At 38.2% G+C, this 24,176-nt stretch overlaps 2 protein-coding genes across 10 annotated transcripts in view; one reads left to right on the top strand and one right to left on the bottom strand.

Annotated features, from left to right (window-relative positions):
• Positions 1-13,135, top strand: part of LOC308391256 (integrin alpha-M-like) — a 219,646-nt gene extending 206,511 nt beyond the window's left edge. For 5 of the 9 annotated variants that reach the window (XM_080873824.1, XM_080873826.1, XM_080873823.1 and 2 more), the window contains 29 exons: positions 3,281-3,383; positions 3,524-3,627; positions 4,043-4,113; positions 4,204-4,318; positions 4,846-4,973; positions 5,061-5,206; positions 5,438-5,588; positions 5,758-5,908; positions 6,179-6,252; positions 6,387-6,507; positions 6,853-6,992; positions 7,121-7,267; positions 7,360-7,572; positions 7,670-7,803; positions 8,080-8,222; positions 8,308-8,462; positions 8,587-8,712; positions 9,877-9,950; positions 10,033-10,174; positions 10,265-10,363; positions 10,462-10,541; positions 10,614-10,700; positions 10,799-10,868; positions 10,968-11,066; positions 11,169-11,249; positions 11,377-11,487; positions 11,623-11,736; positions 11,815-11,925; positions 12,066-13,134. In XM_080873824.1, the coding sequence (XP_080729950.1) occupies positions 3,281-3,383; positions 3,524-3,627; positions 4,043-4,113; positions 4,204-4,318; positions 4,846-4,973; positions 5,061-5,206; positions 5,438-5,588; positions 5,758-5,908; positions 6,179-6,252; positions 6,387-6,507; positions 6,853-6,992; positions 7,121-7,267; positions 7,360-7,572; positions 7,670-7,803; positions 8,080-8,222; positions 8,308-8,462; positions 8,587-8,712; positions 9,877-9,950; positions 10,033-10,174; positions 10,265-10,363; positions 10,462-10,541; positions 10,614-10,700; positions 10,799-10,868; positions 10,968-11,066; positions 11,169-11,249; positions 11,377-11,487; positions 11,623-11,736; positions 11,815-11,925; positions 12,066-12,158 (3,383 nt within the window). In that variant the 3' untranslated portion in view covers positions 12,159-13,134. Of the gene's footprint in view, positions 1-3,280; positions 3,384-3,523; positions 3,628-4,042; positions 4,114-4,203; positions 4,319-4,845; positions 4,974-5,060; positions 5,207-5,437; positions 5,589-5,757; positions 5,909-6,178; positions 6,253-6,386; positions 6,508-6,852; positions 6,993-7,120; positions 7,268-7,359; positions 7,573-7,669; positions 7,804-8,079; positions 8,223-8,307; positions 8,463-8,586; positions 8,713-9,876; positions 9,951-10,032; positions 10,175-10,264; positions 10,364-10,461; positions 10,542-10,613; positions 10,701-10,798; positions 10,869-10,967; positions 11,067-11,168; positions 11,250-11,376; positions 11,488-11,622; positions 11,737-11,814; positions 11,926-12,065 lie in introns of those variants that run through there. The other 4 variants (XM_080873828.1, XM_080873822.1, XM_080873825.1 and 1 more) reach the window with 3 other exon arrangements.
• Positions 13,136-16,169: 3,034 nt separating this feature from the next.
• On the bottom strand, positions 16,170-21,114 carry LOC308391264 (polyserase-2-like). The gene is made up of 10 exons (XM_080873840.1): positions 20,964-21,114; positions 20,843-20,863; positions 20,479-20,641; positions 18,936-19,204; positions 18,702-18,847; positions 18,381-18,624; positions 17,388-17,559; positions 17,030-17,295; positions 16,861-16,955; positions 16,170-16,757 (listed from the first exon to the last, which is right to left on the bottom strand). Exons 1-10 carry the CDS (start codon positions 21,016-21,018, stop codon positions 16,497-16,499), a joined length of 1,692 nt encoding a protein of 563 aa, XP_080729966.1. The 5' UTR covers positions 21,019-21,114; the 3' UTR covers positions 16,170-16,496.
• Positions 21,115-24,176: the final 3,062 nt, after the last annotated feature.

Here is a 24,176-nt window from a genome sequence, read left to right as displayed (position 1 = left end):
CATTCATTTTCCAGCTTCACTGTTTATATTATGCTAACATAGTTGTGTCGCTAGCGATCACGTAGCACATCATTATATACCAGCTAGCCAACCTTCAGTGACCCTACAAATGTCACTGCTGTTTACTTTCCTGTCTTCATTTATGTTGGAAGTGATAGCAGAGCTGTAGGCCTACGTCTTAATTTGTTTTGGAAATCCCCAAATCAGAACATGGTATATTATATACCATACCATACCATATTATATATGGAAACTAGCAAGCTAACTCCCTGATAACTGCTAACGCCATTAAATTTCATAAATTTGGTTTTCATGGATGCCTGGATGTTAAACTGAATTGTTACACCTGATAGAGCAGCAGCGGTGATCATTTTATTACAGATGAAAAGATTTAGACAGTTTTTAACTCTCAGTGATGCCACTGTGATCATGTGACTTAAGGACCTGCAGCGGAGTTTGGGCCCAGGCACAGCTAATGACGTCAGACTTAAACACCGGATAGGAGGCCGAGACTATGTCTGCTCTGTGGACTGCAGCCTGCCAGACACCATGGGCTAAGGCCCAGCCACAAGGTGATCTTCATTCAACCCATATGGAAAAGAAATAGTAAAAACATATATGATTTATATATGATTTACTCATGAAAGTGGCCACTTTCATGAGTAAATCATATATAAATCATATAAGGCTTACATGATTTACTCATGAAAGTGGCCACTTTCTCATTACTTTCATATATTTTTTTAGTAAGTATACAAAACATACAAGTTTCATTGTATAATTTTTCAAGGGATCTTATATGTGTTTTCACTCTTGTATGCTTTTCATACAAGTTTCATACAAGACAGATAAAAACTTTATAAGATTTATATATATCGTTTCCATATGGGAAGCACCCTCCCTAGGCCTGTTTCCTTAGTGTTTCTGTGACAAGGGTTGTCTGATTTCTTCTTTGTCTGGTTCCTCACCCACAGCCAAATTGCCTACCAGTGGGCAAAAGCCCCCTGAAAACATTTACACTGTCAGCTTTCTTCCTGTTTTTACTTGTGATTGCAATGATTTCATCTGGTTGCCCAGAAACTAATAGATTATTCAATCTTTTTAGTATATGTAATCTTGTTTTTAATTGTGCTTTAACAGTCACATCAATTTTAAATAGTTTACCAAAGTGTTGTGTGTCACATATAACAGACAGTGATATCAGTATTCTAACTCCTCCTACATTAGAGTTCCTCTAAATGAGTGTCTTAAGTTTGAGCATTCACTCTGTGCATTCTGCATTTTAGTTTCAACAACTCCTTCAGCACTTTCAGAAGAAGTAACAGCTCATTTGAGTAGTCACACTGAAACAGAAAAAAATCACACTTAAGTTTATTTTTTTCATGGGAGTAACACAATGGACTGGATCATCAGTGCTATGCTGTTCTTGTCAGGCAAGTTTGTGCCTTCTCATTTTGTCTTTCAAAATTGTGGCAACATTTTTCACCCCAAAAAATATTTTTTGGAGTACTGGTAATACAAATTAGAAGTGAAACTATATCTTCTAGACATACTTTGCTAGTGGCAATTTACTTATTTCTTATTTGAATTTCATCCTCTGTAAACAAAGCTACCTGCAGAAATGTGTGTTTGAAACCATAATGACCACAGTAAGGCTGTCCTGACAAAAGGTTGACAGCATGTTATAATGATGAGCAATATTTTTTTATTACATTTATATTTCTCACTGTAAATGTTTCACTGTTGAACAATGTAAGATGCAAGAAGCCAGGAACAATGCAAAGTTAGCACCATATTATATGATTATTTAGAGAAAGATGTGTCCGGTCATGCCCAAAAAAGTGTAATTTTGTTTGCTGGTAACTGAAATGACAGTCCCTTTTGATTTTTCCTGTATCCTAATCATGTGACAAAGTATTTGCTACTCTGTATTGTTTGAATATCCCAAAAAATCACAGTTTGCTGATTTTAATTTAAATTTTGGATTTGTAGAGTTGTAATACAAACCTCAGACATTTTCTGTGTTAAGCGTGTGTGTGTGTGTGTGTGTGTGTGTGTGTGTGTGTGTGTGTGTGTGTGTGTGTGTGTGATATAAACTGATGAATCTGACATAGTTGAGGAGGACAGGATGTATGTGCACAATGGCGTGATTGTCCATTCAGTTCCTTTTTTTCAGTACTGTAAAAGGGCAAATGTATACACTATTATAATGATCAGTTTTCATACTGTGTACGTATGTATGTGCATCATACTGTTTAAATACCTAATAATTAGTTTGAGCGATCTCGTTCTTTCGGTCACTACCCACACTTCGTGACCACAGGTGAGGGAAGGGGTGTAGTTCGACCGGTAAATTGGGAGCTTCGCTTTTACGCTCAGCTCTCTCTTCACCACAACAGACTGGTACAGCGTCCACATGACTGCAGTTTCAGCATCAATCAATCTGTCGATCTCCAGCTCCCTTCTCCCATCACTCGTGAACAAGACCCCGAGATACTTAAACTCCTCCACATGGGGCAGGAACTCATCCCTAACCTGGAGTGGGCACTCCACCCTTTTCTGTCCGAGAACCATGGCCTCAGATTTGGAGGTGCTGATCCTCATTCCTGCTGCTTCACACTTGGCTGCAAACTGTTCCATTGTGAGCTGGAGGCCCTCACCAGATGAAGCCAACAGAACCACATCACCTGCAAAAAGCAGAGATGAGATTCTGTGGCCACCAAAGTGAAAGCCCTCCGCCACTTGGCTGCGCCTAGAAATCCTGTTTATAAAAGTTATTAACAGAATTGGTGACAAAGGGCAGCCCTGGCGGAGCCAATCACCCACCGGCAATGAGTCCGACTTATTGCCGGCTATGCAAACCAAGCTCTTGCAACGGCTGTATAGGGATCGAATGGCCCGTAGCAATGGGCCAGACATCTCATACTCCCGCAGCACCTCCCACAGGACACCGCGAGGGACACGGTCGAATGCCTTCTCCAAGTCCACAAAACACATGTAGACTGGTCGAGCAAACTCACATTCACCCTCAAGTATCTTCGAGAGGTTGTTCCGTGACCAGGATAAAAACCGCATTGTTCCTCCTGTATTCGAGGTACGACTAACAGACGGACTCTCCTTCCAGCACCCTGGCATAGACTTTCCCAGGGAGGCTGAGGAGTGTGATCCCCCTGTAATTAATTTAGTAATTAAAGAAACACAGAAGGCTGAGCTGTTGAAATAAATCACATTATCATTCCATAATAAGCTTTAATAATGTTTTTCTTTCTTTAATTATCAGTGTTAAATGCTGCACTTAGTTTCAATATTGATCCTGTGGCTTGGAAGACCCTGAGGAACTCTGCTGCTGGTTTTGGCTACCAGGTGGTTCAAAGACAATCAGAGTAAGCCAGAGCATAGATATGTTTAATATGGGTTTACAATTGCCTGCTTATAACATTCACCACTAATGCTTAACAGCTGGAGGTTTTTCACTGCACTTTGCTCACCAAATGTTATCTAATGTCTGGATTTCTCTCCTTAGTTTGCTTGTCAGTGCCCCACTTGAACAGTATTCACAAAACAGAAAGGGGAGAATATACAGGTGTACCATCTCTGGTGAAAACTGCCTAAATATACAATTTCAAGGTAGGTAGTTTCTTGATGTCTTAACACAATATCCTGAAACTCTGACAGTATCTTTCAAGTATTGAGATCTTGGAATATGACATTAATTAGATTAATTTGCAGATAAGGTGGATTTCTAGAGAAAAAAACTGAAATGTGCGAGTTTGTAATGCATTGTTAAGCATTTGCCATTTCATGATATAACAAAACACTTAATTGAATGTATTTGTTTGTTTAATTAATTCTTGCTAAAAGTTATTTATTTTTTGTTGATTTTCAGACACAGTAATAGTGAACTTTGATTAGTGTATTTTGCATTCTTTCCCTTTGTAATGTGGTACGAAAAGTGGCAGTCATTTAAATAAAATGTATTTTCTAGTGACCCCAACATTTATTTTATGAGTGTTTTAATATATACTCAATGCTTTAAATACAGAGCCAGATTTTGCTATCAACATGTCTCTTGGTTTGACAATGAAAAGTGATCCTGGAACCCAAAATGCTGTGGTGAGTTGGTGAACTGCAGACGTGTCACACTGGAATGGAAGAATAATCAGCATGCTTGATTCATCATAATTTGATCTTTTCTCTTTTGAGGCATGCGGTCCAACTATTCCAAAGGACTGCAAAAGTATCACCATGTACAGTGGAGTGTGCTTTCAAATAAACCGTTCCAATAGATTTGAGCGTCCCATACCACCTTCTGTCAAAGGTAACAGGATACTAAGTTTGTGAAAACAAACTCAAAATAATAATAGAATCTATAAATACTTATGTCACTGCACATTCACACAATTAATCGCTGTGACCCAATAACCTAATACATTTTAAACAGTCTGAAGCTCATTTATTGCAGTTATTGTGCTTTTTTAAATATTTTTTTTAATTAGTTTTAATTATGCTTTGAATTTTCAATTCAGTTTCATTTTACCCCCCAGAGTCACTTTAATAGGTTGAGATTAGTTTTCATTGCTTTAAGTAGTAATTTTTTGACTTTTTAATTATTTTTAATTATTAGGATTTTAGCTTGGGTAAGATTTAAGAGTTTCAGAAATCATATTACAACACAAACATAATTTATGAAGGCAGTTGACTCCCAGTTATGTAAACATCCCAAGTCACAAATAAGCGTGCACCAAAGATTCAAATGGCAAATGGGACCAAAGTGTGAATCTTCCTAACAAAGAAAGGCCACTTAAAGTTGCTCAACACTACATTTCGTACCCATCTTTTTGGCAGAATGCCCGCTGCAAGCAGACATTGCCTTTCTGTTGGATGGTTCAGGGAGTGTATATAGCGAAGATTTTCAAACAATGAAGACCTTTGTGAAAAATCTGGTTCGGTCTTTTCTCTCAAGTGATACAAAGGTGAGGAACAGACATTAAATATTAAATATTTCTTTATTTCCATAATTGATGGAATGATTGATTTTCTGTACTTTTTTTCTTTTCAAGTTTTCTGTTTCCCAGTTCTCTACTTCATCAAAGGTCCATTACTATTTTGATAATTTTTTCTCATCTGGATCATGGGAATCTAACATTGATAGAATAAAACAACTAGACCAAGCAACTTACACAGCTGAAGCCATCGAACATGTTGTGTAAGTGCTGCCATGATGTTACACATCTTTCACAGTTAATGAAGTATGTCAGAGGTTAGAGATAACTTGTAGAGCTTTATTTTTTTTTTTTTAAAAATCATAATTCTTTGTTATATTAGCGAAAATACTGTAAAAGAAGGCATCATGATTTTTATGTAAGCAGTTCTCTTCAACATCTAAAAGATGCACTGTAAAGAAAGATGAACTGAAACTGTTTTCTTCATTCATCAGCCAAAATGTTTTTACACCACAAAGAGGATCCAGATCAAATGCAAAGAAGGTGCTGATAGTTATTACTGATGGAGAATCTCATGACTCACATCGCTTACCATATGTAGCAAGGCTAGCTGAGAGTAAAAAGATTGTTCGATTTGCTATTGGGGTAAGTACCTGCTCAGTTTTACACTGTACCAGTTTCTTCAAAAGGTTAATCCTTTCAATGACCCTGTAAAGTTAACCTAATTTTCTGACACTAATGAAATGAGGCACCATTCTTCATGAGGAGGACTGTGTGGGTGCTAGTAAAGTAAAAGCTGTGTGTGTGTTTCTAGGTGGGGAATGCATTTAATAAACCTGCAGCAGAACAGGAGCTGAAAACCATTGCATCGTCTCCGTCAGACAAACACGTATTTCAAGTTAGGGACTTCAACGCCCTTGAAATAATAAGACAGAATTTACAGGACAAAATTTTCTCTATCGAAGGTACAAACATTAAAAAATGTTACAACTTTGTTAAAATTTCTGTAAACATCCCAGCTATAAAAATTAAAGCAACTGAAGCCACCTGCAGTAAAGGCCTGAGAGATGTTCACCTTTTTTTATCTCTTTACATTAGTGTGTTAAACAACACATAAATGACATATTTTTAATAAAGAGCAAGTGATTGTCTAGAATCAGTCCTTCAGGTCGTGAACAAATTGAAATTACACAGTCTGTCCTTTAAGTTCTTTTTTTATTATTTTCATGTTACAGGATCACAAACCAGTGGAGAGTCACTGAAAATGGAAATGTCTCAAGAGGGATTCAGTGCAGTTTATGTGCCTGAGGTAATTTAAAACACTTTAAACTCAGACAGTCAAGTGATAAAAAGAAAGGAAAACCAAACAAAACTCCAAATTTAAATGCACTGTATAAAACATTCACACATTTATTTTTCTGTACATTTCTGTCTGCACTGTAGGGAATTCAGATGTCTATTGTTGGTGCAAACCAGTGGAAGGGAGGCTACGTGCAATACACAACAGGAGGCCAGAAGGTGAAAACATATGAGGACGTGTCTTTGGAGCCTGACAGCTATCTTGGTAACAACTAACACATAAACATGTGATCATGTAGTATATACATAGCTGTGCTGTAATTCTTTCCCCCAATCAGTTTGGAAAATAGACAACATATAAAGGATGAGTAAGGATTCCAAAGGCTGAGGAAGAGTATGCTTTAATTAGGTGTTTAATGTTAGTCATGTTGTTTTTGATTGTGCTTTATGTCACATAAAATATGAAATACCACAAATGACAACATTTCAAGAAAAAAACATCTTCCATGCACCTTAAATATTAATGAAAATATTTATAAATTCTCTGTATGACTATATTTGACTATTTTTTACTTTTTTAACTGAAGACTGCTTGACTATTAAATTCTAGGTTACTCCATGGCAATTGCTAAATCCTGGAGTGGCTCAGTGACAGTTGTTGGTGCTCCAAGATATAAACACAGAGGAGTTGTGTTTGCTGTTAACAGAGATAGCTTTAGAAATCAAAAGATTGAGCCCTTTCCATGGCAGGTACGTATGTACAGTATAAAGTGATAGACCTGAATGACAATGTAAAATATATTTAGACTATATATAAACAAAACTGTACTATTTTCATTTATCTGATTATTTTCATCAATAATGTGTTTCTTACACAGTATCAGACTGGTGAATATTTCGGGGCAGAGGTGTGTGCCATGGACATAAATAATGATGACATCACTGAGCTAATCTTCATATCAGCCCCAATGTACATGGAGCCTGATAGAGAGGGAAGAGTTTATGTTTGCAGATTAACTGGTTTGGTAAATCACAGTTTTATCTACTGCAGTTAAATTAATCGGTTTATTTGTCAACTTTCTTAATGTTCATATAATATTCACTCTCGTCATTTTAGTTTGTGGAGTGTAATTTTGATGATCCGTTAATACTAAGAGGACGTGCAGCTGTCAAGGGAAGGTTCGGCTCTTCTCTTGCTGTGCTGCCTGATCTAAACTCAGATGGATTCATGGATTTGGCAGTTGGAGCACCTTTGGAGAATAATGGTGAAGGCAGCATCTACATATTTAATGGCGAAGGAGGAGGAAGAATCAGTCCTACCTACTCACAGGTACACAACATCAAAGAACTCACGAGGATGACTAAACTAATCTGTAATGTAAAGTCATTTTCTGCAGTTTGAATATCAAATATTTTCATGTACACAGAGAATTACTGGTTCTGAGGTCCAGTCAGGACTGAAGTTCTTTGGCCTGTCAATCAGTCAGTCATCTTTTGACCAGAGTGGTGATGGACTGCCTGACTTAGCGGTGGGCTCAAAGGGCAAAGTTGTTTTATTGAGGTAAGTCCAAGACAGTCCAATCATGCATTATTACTGTCCATGTTTAATTCTATTAACTATTTCTGTTAAATAAAAGAAATGAATGCCCCACTGGTTAAAAGTTTAGAATGAATTCCATGAATAATTTTTTTTAATTATTACAATAATTTATGACATTTCTAGACACTTTGATATAAACTATTAGATAAAAACAAATGATGCATGATCAAAAACCTTTAAGCAGTAGTGGTTTGTAAAAAATGCAGTGTGGTATTTTCCTGTGATGTTCATTTCTAGATCAAGACCCATAGTAATGGTGAAAGCTGAGGTGTCATTCAACCCAAACCAAATCCCTACTCAGAATGAAGGCTGTTCAAAACCATTGGAGAACACAGCTACAGTCTGCTTCACCATGAGTAGAGTGTCTGCAGTCCACACAGGTTCATCATTCTACTCTACATCATTCAACAACAAAGCCACTGCCCATCATTTGTAGCATTGAATCCAAACTGTGTTTTATTCCAGCTCAAGCAGTGATTAATTATACTATAACACTGGATGCCACACGTAAACCTCCAAACAACCGAGCTTATGCCAGTGGGAAACAACAAGAACAATCTGGATCAGTCATTGTGGTCTTAAGAAGACGACAGTGTTCAACTCTAAAGTTACTTATTGAGGTAAAAATCGAATAATATCAGGAAAAACAACAAACAAACAAAAAAAAACCAATGCAAACAATCAAAGTTCAGTTCAGAGAGTCCTACAACACTGAATACAAACCAAATTGCTCTTTTTTTGCAGGCCTGTCCAGAAGATGCTCTTAGTTCTCTTTCCAATGAACTCAAATTCATGTTTAATGGTTTGTCCATCAACAGAAATCCCAGACCAAGTCTTTCCTCACAGGCTCAAACAACAACCATTTATCCTGTAAGTAATATTTAAACACAGTGTATTAACAAACAATTGGGCCAAGAAAACAACTTAAGTCTTTCCCTCGTATTAATTAATTAATTAATTAAATTATTGACATGAAATTGACCATTAAACTCAGTTAAAGTGTCAGTTCTAAGTGATCCAGGCCACTGAACGTCTTTTTAGTTCCAGAAAAAATTTCTGTCATCCAAAAGGATTTACAGCATCTGATGGGGAAAACAAAGACTAAAGGCCTTTACAAACTGAACATGTAAAATCCATGCAAACATTTTGTGCATTAAAACATTTTTCGAAATCACTCATTCTTAATGTAGATGTTCACGGCGACCTTTTGTTGGACAAATTTGCAGCTTTTATTTTATTTTAAATCAAGCTCAATATCTTGGGCGTAAATACAAAGATGTAACAAACAGTTGTTTTTTGAATGCAAATGTTCTGCAAAAAACACATTCCTTTTTTATAATGCGCTCCCTATATAATGGCCTTAAGAGTGAAACAAAGTTTGAAACAAAGAGTGGGTCAAGGTGTTATTCCTGTAAGAGTCACTAGCCCACCAGCTATCATGTGAGCTAAGGCAGCGGTCCCCAACCTTTCTTGCGCCACGGACCAGTTAATGTGTGACAATATTTTCACGGACCGGCCTTTAAGGTGTCGCGGATGAAAAGAACAAAGTAAACAAAGTAGTCCAACATCCCAAGATTAGCTGGATTTAAGCAGACTTCAAAGAATTATAATAAGAATAAGTGATCAGCTGTTGTATTTCCAGCTCTCTATGTCCACCATGGAGCACAGTAAAAGGCTTTAATGTTTAAGTAATCATTTTATTTCTCTTCCGCCACCAGAAAGAAAATTACTATTGGATATTAATGTATGGCTAATTGTACTACCAGTCAAAGACTAATGCAGTAGTAACAAAAAGCAATTAAAAAAAGAGCTCAAAATACACAATTCTTAACTTAGAATGACAGCTTGTGTCTGAGATCAAAGTTGTCCAGAAGTGGATCAAGAATATTATCAGAAATTGTTTTCTTCCCTGCAAAAAACCTCCACGAGATGGTAGAATGAAAAAATTGGTTGTTGGATTTCCCCATACAATGTGCTAATTGGAATAAGTCATTCATCATTTAAACATGTTTTCCAAAATGTTCTCTTCCACAGTTAGGGTTTGACATCAACTGTGGCACTGACAACAAATGTGTTGATAACCTTAAAGTGGATTTTACGTTCACCAGGTGAGGCTCATGTATAGAGCTTTGTTTTGCTTGTGCTTGTATTCCTTTTCCTTTATTCTCATCCTCCTTAATACTCTGACAGATCCTCAGAGGTTAAAGTGGGCATTGATGAGCTTTTGGATGTCACAGTCACAGTGGAGAACAGAGGAGAAAACTCCTACAACAGTCGTGTTATTCTCACGTACCCAGCTGGACTCTCCTACAGGAAGTTCACCATTCAGCAGGTAAGGCATCAGGATCAAGTCTGTATAAGTTCATCACTGATCTGCTGCTCTTCCAATACATCCAGCAGTAATTTTATTTTTATAACAAAGGGAAGAATTGGGTGCAACTCTTTGGACAGTGAAGATGGTTTATCACGAGGAAGGACAGACTGCACTATCCACAAACCAATTTTCAAGAACAAAACTAAGGTGTTTTTGCTTAGAATATCTTTCTCTCACTTCTTTATAGTTTTGTTTACAGCAAAAAGAGATGACGCAATTTGATATGTCTCCTCCATTCAATTAAGGCTTCCTTCATTGTCTCCTATGGGATTGACACCAACAGTCAGCTTGAGAGGAAGCTCTTTGTCACTGCAAATGCCACCAGGTACTGTTCCTTTGGTATATTTTTGTATAGTCCCACAGATAAAATATGAATCATTTCACTTCTTCATTTCAGTGGAAATCAGGAGCATGCCACTACAAATGAACTCTATAAAAATAAATCGATTGATGTGAGATATAGCATTTTTATGACATTTGAAAGGTATGGGTTCTTCCACTTGAAATAAAAAGCATCGTTTAGAAATTAACAAATGTTGTATTACATGGTATTTATTTAATTTTTTAAATATGTCTGTTTAGCTCTCTCAGCTACAACAATTTCACATTTGGGAGGAGTGATTTGCAGAAACCAGTCCAGCAATCAATTAAGGTCAAAATATAAGTTCTGTATAAATCTATATATGTGTATTTATATGTTCTGTATAATCTAAATCTAATTGTATTGCTTGGTTGTCCTTTTCTTTATCAGATTACAAATGATATCAGAGCACTTAATTTCACTGTGGTGATCAGGGTTCCAGTGAAGCTTGGTAAAAAAGACATTTGGGTGAATTTGATCAGTCTACAGGTATTGTGCAAAAGTCTTGAGTCACCCATCATTTCTAAATGGATGAATGGATGTGGTATAATTGGGACAAAACCAAGCATACCTGAATTAAATGTATTTCAGATTGCAGACTGTCAGAGAGGAATTGACGAAGAACCACCTGTCAAAACTTTTGTTTCTCAGATCAGAAAAAATAAGGTGGTTGTAAGTATACCTCTGCACTTGAGCTTTTGAAATTCAACCTCTTTTAGATTTTAACATTCACCTCACCTATCTCAAATTCAGCTATCACAGTTTTTGTTGGATTCAGTCTTGTTTAAATCATTCTCAGAACTGCTCTGTAGCCAAGTGCAGAGTGTTCAAGTGCAACACTTTCATGGGAATACGGGAGAGTAGGATGTATGAAATCTCTGCCAACCTCAGTTCAGGATGGATAGAGCAGGTAATGGATGGGTAGTTTATGTTAAATTAATGTGTTTTGGATTGTTTGCTAAATGTTTAGATACATAACTATTTACCTGTTAAATCAAACAGTATCTAATTTAGGGTCAACTCGCGATGTATTTTTTTCCCTTAGATTGGGCTTCAGTCTGCCAAATTCCTCTTGACCAGCACTGCCAGTCTGGAGTATGACAAAAACCAGTACATCTACTTTTCAGCAGGGTCTGACAACAATCCTCCTGTTCACAAGGTGATTATACAATATTTTCTTTTGTTTGGCATATTAAGAGCTTTAATTTTATTCACATTCTGTCACTTCATCTGTCAGATTGAGGCAGAAGTAGAAGTGTATCCTAAGCTGAATTTCACCAAAGCGATCATTGGAGGATCCCTGGGAGGGTTGGCTTTTCTAGCTTTACTCACCGCTAGCCTGTATAAGGTGAAAGACTCTTTTTATACTTTTTTCAATTAAAAGTTTACAAGTTTTTTTTTTCTCATTTTTTGTCAGCTTGGTTACATTTTTATTGGAACTCTAATATATGATTGCTGTATTTTATGTGCTTTTTCATTCACTTCTAGGCTGGATTTTTCAAGAGTAAATACAAACAGATGATAATTGAAATGACAGAAGATGATCCAGGGACGGCTGCAGGTGCACCCTCAGCAGAGTAACAAAGATGACATTTGTAGCTGTACATCTAATCTGAATGACAGATGTAGACCATCCTGATAATTTCAGGGGTGAACATGGTGTGTAGAAATGTCCATGCTACCACATTTGATTAATTAAATAGACAACAGCTTGCTGTGTCTCAAATCACTCCCTTGCCTAGTCATTTGCTATGATCTGTAACAAAGGTTCCTACCTGGTCGTCAGGATCCTCAAGACTCGGGACCATAAAACTGGAGCACCTATTGTAAATAAGAAACCACCACTAGATATTTGTCTTAAGAGGATATATTTATGTAGATTTTCAAGCCTGTAAGTCCAGCAAGAAAGATTGGGCCTTTAAAATCAAATCTAACCTTTATTTTAATGGTCTGTGTATTTTATTTATATCTTTGTTATTAGTTAATTAATGAGCTGACAATGAAATGTCTTTCCACATCTAAATGAATCCAGTGTACTGGATAAGATGTCATCTCAGACATAAAGCAGTATTCATTTTATATCATGCAAAACAAAGAGGAGCAGATTCTTTAGCAGCCTGAACTTCAAGATGTGGAAAAAGACAATCTCCTTTTTCCAGCTTTACCCTACTTAAAGCACCACCTGTCCTCGCCGGTGTCTACTTTCACAGTATTAGTTAACTCTTTGAAATCTTCTATGTATCTCCATGATTTTGACTGTAAACATAATTTAACTTTATGTAATTTCTAAAGACTGGTAAGTCAAACAGAACTATGACACTCTGGCATGTATTTTTAGCACTATTTCAATATTTAGTGAGAGGGCAAAAGCAGATAAACTTTAGAGGTAAAAATGAAAGACAGGTTTTTCCAGTCAGTGTGATGTAAGAGTGTTCCCTGCTTTGATTTGTAGGGAAACTTATTAATTAATCAGAAATTTAAAGAAATACAAATGTTTAAAAGTAACATGACCGTGTGACCTTTGAATACGAGAGTGACTATTTAAAACAATGACTTTTTAATCTGACCTCAAACTTGTTTATTGTATGTATGTATCTGTCTGTATCGGATGAGGATTTTGTCATCATTTCAAATCCAAGACTATATTTTTTAGCTCTTTCATCAGAAATGTTGGTAGCATTTTAAGGATGAAAGACTCCACTTTCTCTACAACAAGACAGTTCATAATGTTTTAACGGTGCGTTCACACCGAACGCAATAGACGCGACCAAAAAGCGCCAGAGGCCCCTAGCTGGTCGCGTGCACATTCGCACCTCGAAGCGGGTCCAAAGCGAACTAGTGGCGCTTTAAAATGTGCAATTTTCACGCCTGTGAAGCGGAAATGTGGGAGGAAGTAGTGCCAGACGGTATGTTTGCAAGATGGCAGCTGTCGATCTAGCATTTGAAGAGAGCGTCTCTAGAGCAGCAGTGTAAACTTAAGGACGCTTTACACATAAGTCATTACAAAAATTTATTTGAAATAAAATTAAGATACTCAAACAGAAAAACATTAAACATAAATATAAAAGGACCCAGCTTAAATTGGAAAAGCTTCAGGGAGAATGAGGAGAAAAATAAGAACATTGTTTCTGCCCTGGAGAGCCTGCCTCATCAGAAAACTACTGATTGATAGAATGAATGGCTTCGGCTGGACCTGCCTCTTTGAAATAGGTCAGAGCATCACATCACCAGGCTCCTGATTGGATGTTGCAGGCTGGAGTTCAGATTTTTCCAACTCCAGCGGTAGACGCGATAAGCGCAAATGCACAAAATGCACCACATAAACTGCAGCACGTATTTTACTTCAAGCTTCAAACTTGTCAGTCGCACTACTTGGTTGCGCGAATCAGGCAGAAAAGCGTTTTCGTGATGCAAATGTGCTTCTGAAGTTTCGCGCGACCCCCAGTCGTGCTTCATTGCGCTCCTCCATTGACTTCACATGTAAACCTGAAGCTCTGGTAGCGTCTATCGTCTCTCCATGTCCTGATAGTCCTATATCATCCACTATAATCCAGAGCCATACACTATCACTGCATTCTACACTACAGCTCAAGAGTTTGAAGTGAATTAGAAACATCTTATTTTCTAAAAATGCTGAAATTTATTTCATATTTTTAAAATTAATCAGAAATATGAATGTTTAAAAGTAACATTTATCATAAATGATGAATGAGTTTCAAAGGAATATCTGCAGAGACCCATTTTCAGCAATAATATTTGCTGTGTTTCAGTGGTACATTGTGTTAAGTAACTGTCAGTTTGTAAACTTAAATCCCAACTAGTCATGCAAGTCATGCACACATTTTTACATTTTTCCACATTATCGTATTATCACAAATAAATGTTCAGTGATAGACTCACAAATGAACCATTTTATATGATTAATTTACATTGGCATTTTGGTCTTTTTCCCAGTTATTACAGAGAGCCAGGTCTTAGCTGTCTTATATGTATATTATATGTATTTTTCATCTATTGTATTTACCAACATCAAGTAATCACAGGCAAAGAAAGACCGCACCATGGCATGTTTAAATAAGGAAAGTTTATTGATCAAATTTATTTTTAAACAAATACATATGATAATTTTTTCACCGCCCAAAAATACATGTTCAAAGCAACACAACGGTGGCCCACAAAATTGTGAACTCTGCAGAGTGGGCAAGCATAATGAAGCGGTTCATTTTATTTGTGGATTCAAGCTGCACTTCATATTTTTGGCCACCAGATGTCACCATGTACCTGCTTCCATTGTGGACCACTACTACTTCCATTGCAAAGACACACCTTTAATCACAGAAAATGAACGTAAATCTATGAAATTCAGTATATATGCTTAAAAGCATTTAACTTGTGGAAAAAGCTGTAATTTGTTAAAACTGTCACTGATAGTTAGTGATGTGTGATACCACTGATTTCCTTTCCGATCCGATACCAAGTAAAATTCAGGGTGGTATCGACGATACTGATCCGATACTTTGTGCAAAAACTTATTTTATTTATTGTATCTCAAATTATAGCATCATAATGATTACAGGACAACAGATTACTTGTTCTTATCACTTAATAATGCAGAGTTCATCATATAGAAATAAAAAAACTGAAGTTGTGCGCTATTTGAACACCTTGCCTGCCTGCAGCACTAAAGGACTCAGTGAGAGGCGTCTGTCTCGCCCTAGCAGCACCTGTCCCTCAACATACGCTCATCATATTCTGTGATATGATTTACTCTGAGGTGTTTGACAATGTTAGTGGTGTGGCTACAACACCTCCCTTTTTTGCCACATGTATCGCAAACCATCTCAGCTGTTTGTGGAGGTAAAATACGTGCGCACATGACTCCAATTACGCTCAGCCATTGTTGTGAGTGCGCACGCCAAGGGGCTGCGAGACATTTATGCAGCCGTATTTCGCACATGACTATGAAAGGCGGAAGAGGAAGTAGTTCCTTCGAATGTAGACAATCTGAATGATATAGTTACTTTCCACTGTGTTCATGTTAATGGTAAACTACAAATTTACCCTAAATTACTAAAATATCGATATTTTAATGTGAGAATCGATTCTAGAACATAAATGACTGGTATTGGAGGAATCGATCCGCACATCACTACTGATAATGTGAATGGCTTTGCTCACAAATAAACAAAATATGCAATATTTAGCCCTGAGTTATCTAAAACAACAACAACAAAAAAATAACATTATTTTATCATTTTTTGGCAGCACGGTGGCACGGTGGTTAGCACTGTTGCCGCACAACAGTGTTTGCGTGGGTTCCCTCCGGGTACTCCGGCTTCCTCCCACCGTCTGAAGACATGCATCTTGTGGGGATAGGTTAATTGGATAATCCAAATTGTCACTAGGTGTGAATGTGCAAATGAAAGTGAGTGCGAATGGTTGTCTGTCCCTGTGTGTTGGCCCTGCGACAGACTGGCGACCTGTTTAGGGTGTACCCCGCCTCTCGCCCTATGACAGCTGGGATAGGCTCCAGCGCCCCCCGCCACCCTGAAAAGGATAAGCGGAAGCGAATGGATGGATGGATTATCAATGTTTATTATAATAAGTATGTAATTAGAATTACATTTCAATTTTGCTCTTACACGATTTATACAATTTTTAAGTAGACAACAGCTTCAGAATGCACAAAGAAGACATATTCCTGTATAATTTGTTTAGAGAAACATACCATCACACTCCAAAATATATAAAAAAAAAGATTTTTAAACTTCATTAGAAATATTCACATGAATAATTTTCTTCATATCGACCTGAGCATCATAACTACATTAAGTAAATATGAATGGGTGTTAATAAAGATTTTTGGCATCTGTTGGTAATTTGTAATAATGAACTACACCAACCACCCACAAGAGCAAATCATGACAACAGGAACAAGGAGATAATGAGGACAGCAAAAAAAATCAATAAGGAAACTGAGAAATCAGGTGAACTTCCTGTTAAAAGTGTTGCAACAGATGGTGTTTCATCAATAATCTCCTTTAAGAATGACCCAAATCTTGAGATTTTGGTAAAGACATCAACATCTCCATGGCTCAGTCTACTTTCACAGACTGTTACAACAGCAACCTGGAACCATGATGACTCTGACTTGCACAGCAATGGGCTGCCCTGACCTCCCTGTGGATATAAAACAGGATTCATGATCAGTGATCAACAAACACCAAGCCTGAAAGTATCAGTCCAAGCACATTTAGGATACAATTATAAATATTGTTTTTACCTCTTGAAGGTCCATGGTGTGAGTACAAATTTGATCTGAATCAAAAAGATTGCCACAACTTGCAACTTGAGTTTTCATGTTTTGAAGAACAGCACCTGTAGGAGTCATATTTGCAAATGCAACCAAAGATATTCAGACACTGCAATTATTTAAAACAGCAAACCCTTACCTCTGCTGTTGTTCTTGTTTTCCCAGCCTGTCACCAAACACTGACTACCAATGGGGAAAGACTTTGAATCACTAATGTCCAAACACACAGGCTGGATATAATTGTTGAAACTGACTGATTCAAACAGCTCCAATAGTGCAATATTGGAGCCAGTCATTTTGCTCACTGTAATGTTCAAAACACCCAAAGATGTCTCAAACCCTTCAGAACCATTTATGAGTCTAAGACCAAGAAACACATTCCATTCACTGGCATTTGGACTGGTGCTGTCAGGAGGATTGAAGACACAATTAAAAGACAAATCTCAAACAGCTCATATTTTAAAATTAAAAATTATAAATGCTGTTTGTGTACTTACGTAGAGAAGCATTGTGCAGTTGTGAGTATAACGTTGTCAGATATTAAGCTTCCTCCACATTTGTGTACTCCATTTTGGTGAAGACTTACCATCCAGGGCCAAGTTCCTTCGGGTACAGTGCTCTTGTCTCCTCCTGTGTGACTGTTCACGAGGGTGTTGCCACAAACTGACACTGAAAGAAGAAACAAAAAATGAAAAAAGCAAATGCTTTAGGTTCAAGGCTGGACTACTGTAATTCATTGTGATCAGGATGTCCAAAAAATCTCGGAAAAGCCTTCAGTTAATCCAAAATGCTGCAACAAGAGTACTGACAGGGATTAGAGACAGAGCATATTTCTCCTATATTTGCTTCCCTTCATTGGCTCCACCATTAAATCCAGAATTGAATTCAAAATCCTTCTCACATGTAAGGTGTTGAATAATCAGGCGCTATCTTGTCTTAATGACCTTATGGTACTGTATCACAGCATTAGAGTGCTTCGTGCAGGCTTACTTGTCGTTCCTAGCCTATTTTAAAGTAGAATGAGAAGCACAGCTCTCAGCTGTGAGGCCCCTCTTCTGTTGAACCAGCTTCCAATTTGGATTTGGGAGACAGACACTATCTCTACTTTTAAGATTAGGCTTAAAACTTTTCTTTTGATAAAGCAAACACTTAGGGCTGGATCAGATGACTCTCCTCCCCTCACCCCAACCGGTCGTGTTCCTCCCTGAGTCTGTTTCTGCTCCAGGTTTCTTCCTGTTAAAAGGGAGTTTTTCCTTCCCACTGACCACAGGTCTTGCTCATAGGGGGTCATATGATTGTTGGGGTTTTCTCTATTTTCTATTATTGTAAGGTCTTCACCTTACAATATAGAGCACCTTGAAGCACCTGTTGTTGTGATTTGGTGCTGTATAATAACACTGAATTGAATTACACATACAGAAAATTTGAAAACATTATATACTTATCCATATTCATTTATTGGTACTGAAAAACTGGAACCTGAGACTTACTTGAGGGTCTTGTTAGAAGACCAGGACAGGTGTAGCTGCTGTCAGGGTCCAGCCCGCTGGAGATGAACTGCACAAATCCTGGCCTATTAGAGCGAATGCGGGACTTGATCCAGGACTGGTAACGGGACACTCTGGAGTAGACTCCTGGCAGATTGGGCTGAGCACAACCAAAACCAAAACTTACAATTCCAGACTGGACCCAAACAGAGCCCTGTTTACTCACCATTGGACCTCCGGAGTCTCCCTGTAGAGATAAAGAGGACACATCTGAGAATCTTTGAAACACCTGATTATGTAACCAAATGAGCTGATGAAGCCTACCTGACATGAGTCTTTGCCTCCTGCCAGAACACCAGCACAGATCATGTTGTCTGTGACTGTGCCCACTCCATTCAGGCAGTTACACTGTCTGTTTCCCACAACTGGCACCTCCACTTCTTGCAGCGTTTGAGGGAAGGGTAAGGCCACTGATGGGAAGAAAGATGAGGAGCTGTTTACACACAAACCAATGAACCACAGAACACATGAACACTGAAACACCAACAACAGCCTCACCTCCCTCCTTGACTGCACCCCAGCCAGTCACCCAGCTATCAGTGCCATTGTTGAACACACTGCCACTCGCTGCCAGGCACACAGGTCTGATGTAGTCAGTGAATCTGACTGGTGAGGAGAGTCTGAGCAGAGCGATGTCGTTGTTGTTGGTCATACTGTCATAGTTTGGGTGCAAAATGATTTTGACAACATTTCTGGACACCTTATTTGGATTTGCACCCCGCAGGCTCTGAAGACCAAGAGAAACCGTCCACCCAGAAGGACTTGAACTAAAGTTATAGAAATGAAAAGAAAATATAGAAGTTTTGATGAAAAAACAAAACAAAACATTGAACTGTAAACATTTGTATTTATGCATGAGCCAGTATTTTAACATTTATGTTGATGAAATGTTTCAGGAATGTTGGCAGTTTCGGTATTCCCATTCTGACATTTGCCTTCCTTGACAAATATTAGTCAAAGCCCAGTGTTCTGCGATACTGCAGATTTGGTATCAATCTGATATCAAATAAATACAGGGCCAATACCGATCTCAGTACGTTTAACCTATATAGGCAGCTTTCTCAGATTCAAGTTTCTTGGTGTGCACATCTCAGAAGATCTCTCCTGCTCAAAGAACACAGCATCACTGGTCAGTAAAGCCTAACAACAACAACTCTACTTCCCCACATACTGAGGAGTGCAAGAGCTTCAACCCCCATTATGAGCGCCTTCAACAAAGGCACTGTTAAGAGTATCCTCACCAGTTGCATTACTGTATCTAATGGCTCCTGATTGGGTCCTGCCAGAAAAAGCTATATTGAGTAGTGAGAGTAATAGAGAGGATTGTGAGTGATTCGTTTCCCTCCCTCCAGGACATCTATTGCACTCACCTCACCCAAAAACTCCTCTGCATTACAGATAACTGGTAAATGGCCTGCATTTGTATAGCGCTTTTCTAGTCCATAGGACCCCAAAGCGCTTTACACTACATTCAGTCATCCACCCATTCACACACAGGCGATAGCAAGCTACATTGTAGCCACAGCTGCCCTGGGGCGCACTGACAGAGGCGAGGCTGCCGGACACAGGCGCCACCGGGCCCTCTGACCACCACCAGTAGGCAAACACGGGGTTAGTATCTTGCCCAAGGATATGTGGCATGCAGCCAGGATGCAGCCTGGGATCGAACCACCGACCGTCTGATTAGTGGCTGACCTGCTCTGCCACCTGAGCTACAGCCACCCCACCCCATAACTCCACTCATCTGTCAAACAGCTTTTCCAGTTTTCTGCTATCGGGAAGGGGACTAATGAGCCTCTGCCCTGGAACCAGCAGGCTGAAAGACATCACCTTTGCTATTCACTGATTCCCCCACCCCACCTGCACTTGAACTTGTGCCCACAAACACAAAGTATCGATCGCATCGCGTTAGTATCGATTTGATATCAATGTCAGAGTTGATATCAGTACTATTGATATTTGGATCGATCTGCACACCTCTACCCTGTTCTAGCTGGATCAGTTTAGGCATAAAGATTAAACAGACGTTTGTGTTACACACCGAAAGAAGCAGTGAGCAGCAGACATCACCCACTCTTTGTTGATGAGGGAACCGCCACAAAAATGTTTACCAAATATCTGCATGCTGACCTGCCACGGCCAGTATCCAGGTGGAGCATCTTCACCTCCTACTATCCTGCTGCTGTGTGGAGCAGTGCCACATACTGAAACAAAGATCAGCAGGATCAAACTTCAGAAGCAACATAAATCATTGTGAAATATGGAAAACATTTTTTTCCTTGTTTGTAGTTGTATCGCTGATGAAATGAATTATAATGTCAAAAACATAGATAATTAAATGAAAAATATAACTTTTATGAATTTTTTTTTTTTTTTTACTCAGAGAAACTCTTATTTTTACCTACCATCAAGCTGAGCATTTGATTCTGGAAAGAAACACAACAGGATCAGTGATGTTCAAGAGAGGAAATCCTGACTTTATATTTGCATACAGTTATGTTACATGCAAATGTTGGTCTGACTTACCTGCAGACAGGAGGCTCACCAAAGCCAATAAATGAATCCACTTCCTTAACACCATTGTGTAACTGCACAGTTCTCGCGTGTCCCTCTTTTTATACTTGTGAGCCAGCTGTCAGTGAGTGGCAAATATATAAACCGTGTGTCACGTTTATATTTGCTCCTCCCACGTGCACACCCCACAGCCAGAACACTGAAACATTTCCTTCTTCCTTTAATTTCTGGCACAAAGACTACAGAACTCCAGTGATTTTTTTAATGTCCAGAGCTTAAAGACCAGAGTGCACTTTAAAAAAAAATTATGTGATTTTTTTTATGTCATTTTCCATGACAGACTTCTGCCCTTTTCACAGTTCAGTCATTCTTGCTACATTAATATTAATTTCAAAGTCAATGAAAAACCTACCCGTGGACTTCTCACTTTTAAGATTGGGATGAAAGGCAGCACGGTGGCACGGTGGTTAGCACTGTTGCCGTACAGCAAGAAGGTCCTGAGTTCAATTCCAACACCAGGCCGGGGTCTTTCTGTGTGGAGTTTGCATGTTCTCCCCGTGTTTGCGTGGGTTCCCTCCGGGTACTCTGGCTTCCTCCCACTGTCCAAAGACATGCAGCTTGTGGGGATAGATTAATTGGAAAATCCAAATTGTCACTAGGTGTGAATGTGCGAATGAATGTGAGTGCGAATGGTTGTCTGTCCCTGTGTGTTGGCCCTGCGACAGACTGGCGACCTGTCCAGGGTGTACCCTGCCTCTCGCCCTATGACAGCTGGGATAGGCTCCAGCGCCCCCCGCGACCCTGAAAAGGATAAGCGGAAGCGAATGGATGGATGGATGAAATTCTGTACACGTGCCAGTTGTCATTGATGTGTCAGTTGTGTGTTTCGGCACCATGATTTACTATTTAGACATAAAATTATATTTTAATTACAAAATAGTTACTGGTGCTGTCAAGTGTCTTAATGACTAGCTAGTATCATGTTGCCATGATTTGACAACTATTCGCACTGTATTCGGAAACCATTATGACTCATTCCCTTTACACCCTAAAACTAAAATTGTTTATTGTCAATTTTTTTTCCTTGTCATGAATCATTCCATACTTCATGGGTAAAAAACAGGAACATGTAATCTTTAAATGTTTGTAAAGTATTCAGACTATTTAAAAAATCACCTTAAATTAAGTCACTGATATACTAAAACTACCTGAAATCAAAGATTTATACAGATGAAGTCATGTTAATTTATTTTGTAAGATAACCAAGCCACATGGAGGTGAAGAACAAATTACAAACCATGAGACCAAAGCTGCTGTCTGCAGAGCTCTGTAGACAGCAATAATAAAACAAACTTTTCTGATGAGGAATGCAATTAAATAACTGCACAGTTTACTTAAAATTTAATTTAGAACTTGTAAATAGCAAAACTTCACAGAATTATTAATTATGTATTTAATGTCATTTAAAGAAACTATACTATTATCATTATTGCATATTTTATAAAACAAAAATCTAGACATTTCTGTGATACAACTTGAAACTTTTATCCTGAGTAAACTGATTTACAATGTCAGTAAAACACTTGCAAAAACATCCCTCTGGGTTCTGTATGGAGGCCTGTCTGTAGGTTGCAGGTTAAGCAATTCAACTGAATATCTATAAGAAATTTTAGAACGATGTGTTAGATGAGAGAATATCTTTTGGAATACATGTCATCACTGCAGTAGAGCTTTAGAGAATTGGAAAATTAGTACTTTTAGTAAACTCTCTAATTAAACATGTTGACATGTCATTGATAGAAATAAATAAGGATTAATATTAATATCTTTAGAGTACAACTCATCACTAATATGTTATCTGACAAAGATGGCATGCACAATAAACAAAACTACACATTCATCCAAGAGTTCATGTTGCACCTATTACTTTTATTATTGAATAAAACGAATAATATCTTCTGTCTGCATGTCCAGATATGCTTTTTGACTTTTTCATGACATTTTAGAACAACTGAGCATACTGTTTACTTTGTTAATATTTTTCTAGCTGGTTCTTGTTTAACTTCTGTTAACATTCCTGCTTGGAGAATAAGTAAAGTAGTTTGGTATTCATTCAGGTCAAAGCTGACTGACTCCACGGTCAATCGAGCTATCTAGTCAGCTGTTATAAACTGCCATCTTTTGAAACCTGGCCTAGGATGACACGGCAACATTATTTTAAATGACAATTTAAAGAGACAGTGATTTAAATTCTATAAAATTTAACACACTGAAAAGATATGCAGACAGTAAATGTTTAATATGAAGCTTTGGCTTACAGTAAGTTGGAGAAGAAAGATCTGTGTTCTCATATCTGACAGCATAATAATGTGTTTTATCAGTTCTCAGCTAAATCAAGAAACAGAAACAATTAAATGTCAGAAACTGAGGTGTTTGTTTCATAATTATTCCATTCAATAACAGTAAAATTATCGGTAGATTTTCACAGTTTACCATATTAATTTCCTTTGATTGTGTGCAAGTGATGTGTGTGTGAGTGGAAAGTAGAGGACTGCTCCCTGAAGCAGAGAACAAGCAAACAACTGGCTCTTTAGGCACTCCCATTCAGTAGTAGTGTTCATCTGCACACTTTTCACACCTTGGCTCATGTGATTAGGTAGAGGATCACCAGCGGGTCCTTTTGTCCCTCTTTGGGGGGAAACTCCCACTGGGTTTAAATCTGGGACTCTCCACCATTTGACCCTTAGAACTGAAGAAGCTTCTCGGATGAGAGGCGATTCACAGAAGTATATCACAGATCACAGAACTACATCAGGGTGTCTCATGCAGCACTTTCAGTGGGGTTGCATAGTTTATTTGACTCCTGATACCTGGCATCTTTTAGCTTTCACCAGCTCATCAATATCAGGCTTCACATCCTGAGCGGCAGCTAACTTCAGGATGTGATTCAAGTGCCTGTGCGTGAGCCTTGAGCGCAGTTTTGTTTTATTTATGCTCATTACAGAGAAAACTTGCTCACAAAGATACGTGGTTCCGAATATGCACAACAGTTTTGCAGCGAGGGCTGTCAAGTTGGGGTAACCTGGCAAGAGATTCTGATAGAATGTGTTCAAGCCAGCTGCGGCAAATTTGCCCTTCAAATCCGAGTCACACTGCAAGTCTATTATTTCAAGTTGGATACTGACGGGGATTCACGGTGAATGGTGAGCAAAAAACTTTGAAGTC

Source organism: Rhamphochromis sp. 'chilingali' (genome assembly GCF_963969265.1).
Source record: "Rhamphochromis sp. 'chilingali' genome assembly, chromosome: 22".
Taxonomy (NCBI): domain Eukaryota; kingdom Metazoa; phylum Chordata; class Actinopteri; order Cichliformes; family Cichlidae; genus Rhamphochromis; species Rhamphochromis sp. 'chilingali'.
This window is presented reverse-complemented; position numbering and strand designations above follow the sequence as displayed.

Coding starts and splice junctions, on each gene's coding strand:
- LOC308391264 (XM_080873840.1), bottom strand. CDS start 21,018: ATGGTGTTAAGGAAGTGGATTCATTTATTGGCTTTGGTGAGCCTCCTG. Junction 19,205..20,478: donor GCTGCTCACTGCTTCTTTCG/GTGTGTAACACA, acceptor CTATAACTTTAG/TTCAAGTCCTTCTGGGTGGA. Junction 17,296..17,387: donor ACTGCACAATGCTTCTCTAC/GTAAGTACACAA, acceptor TCCTCCTGACAG/CACCAGTCCAAATGCCAGTG.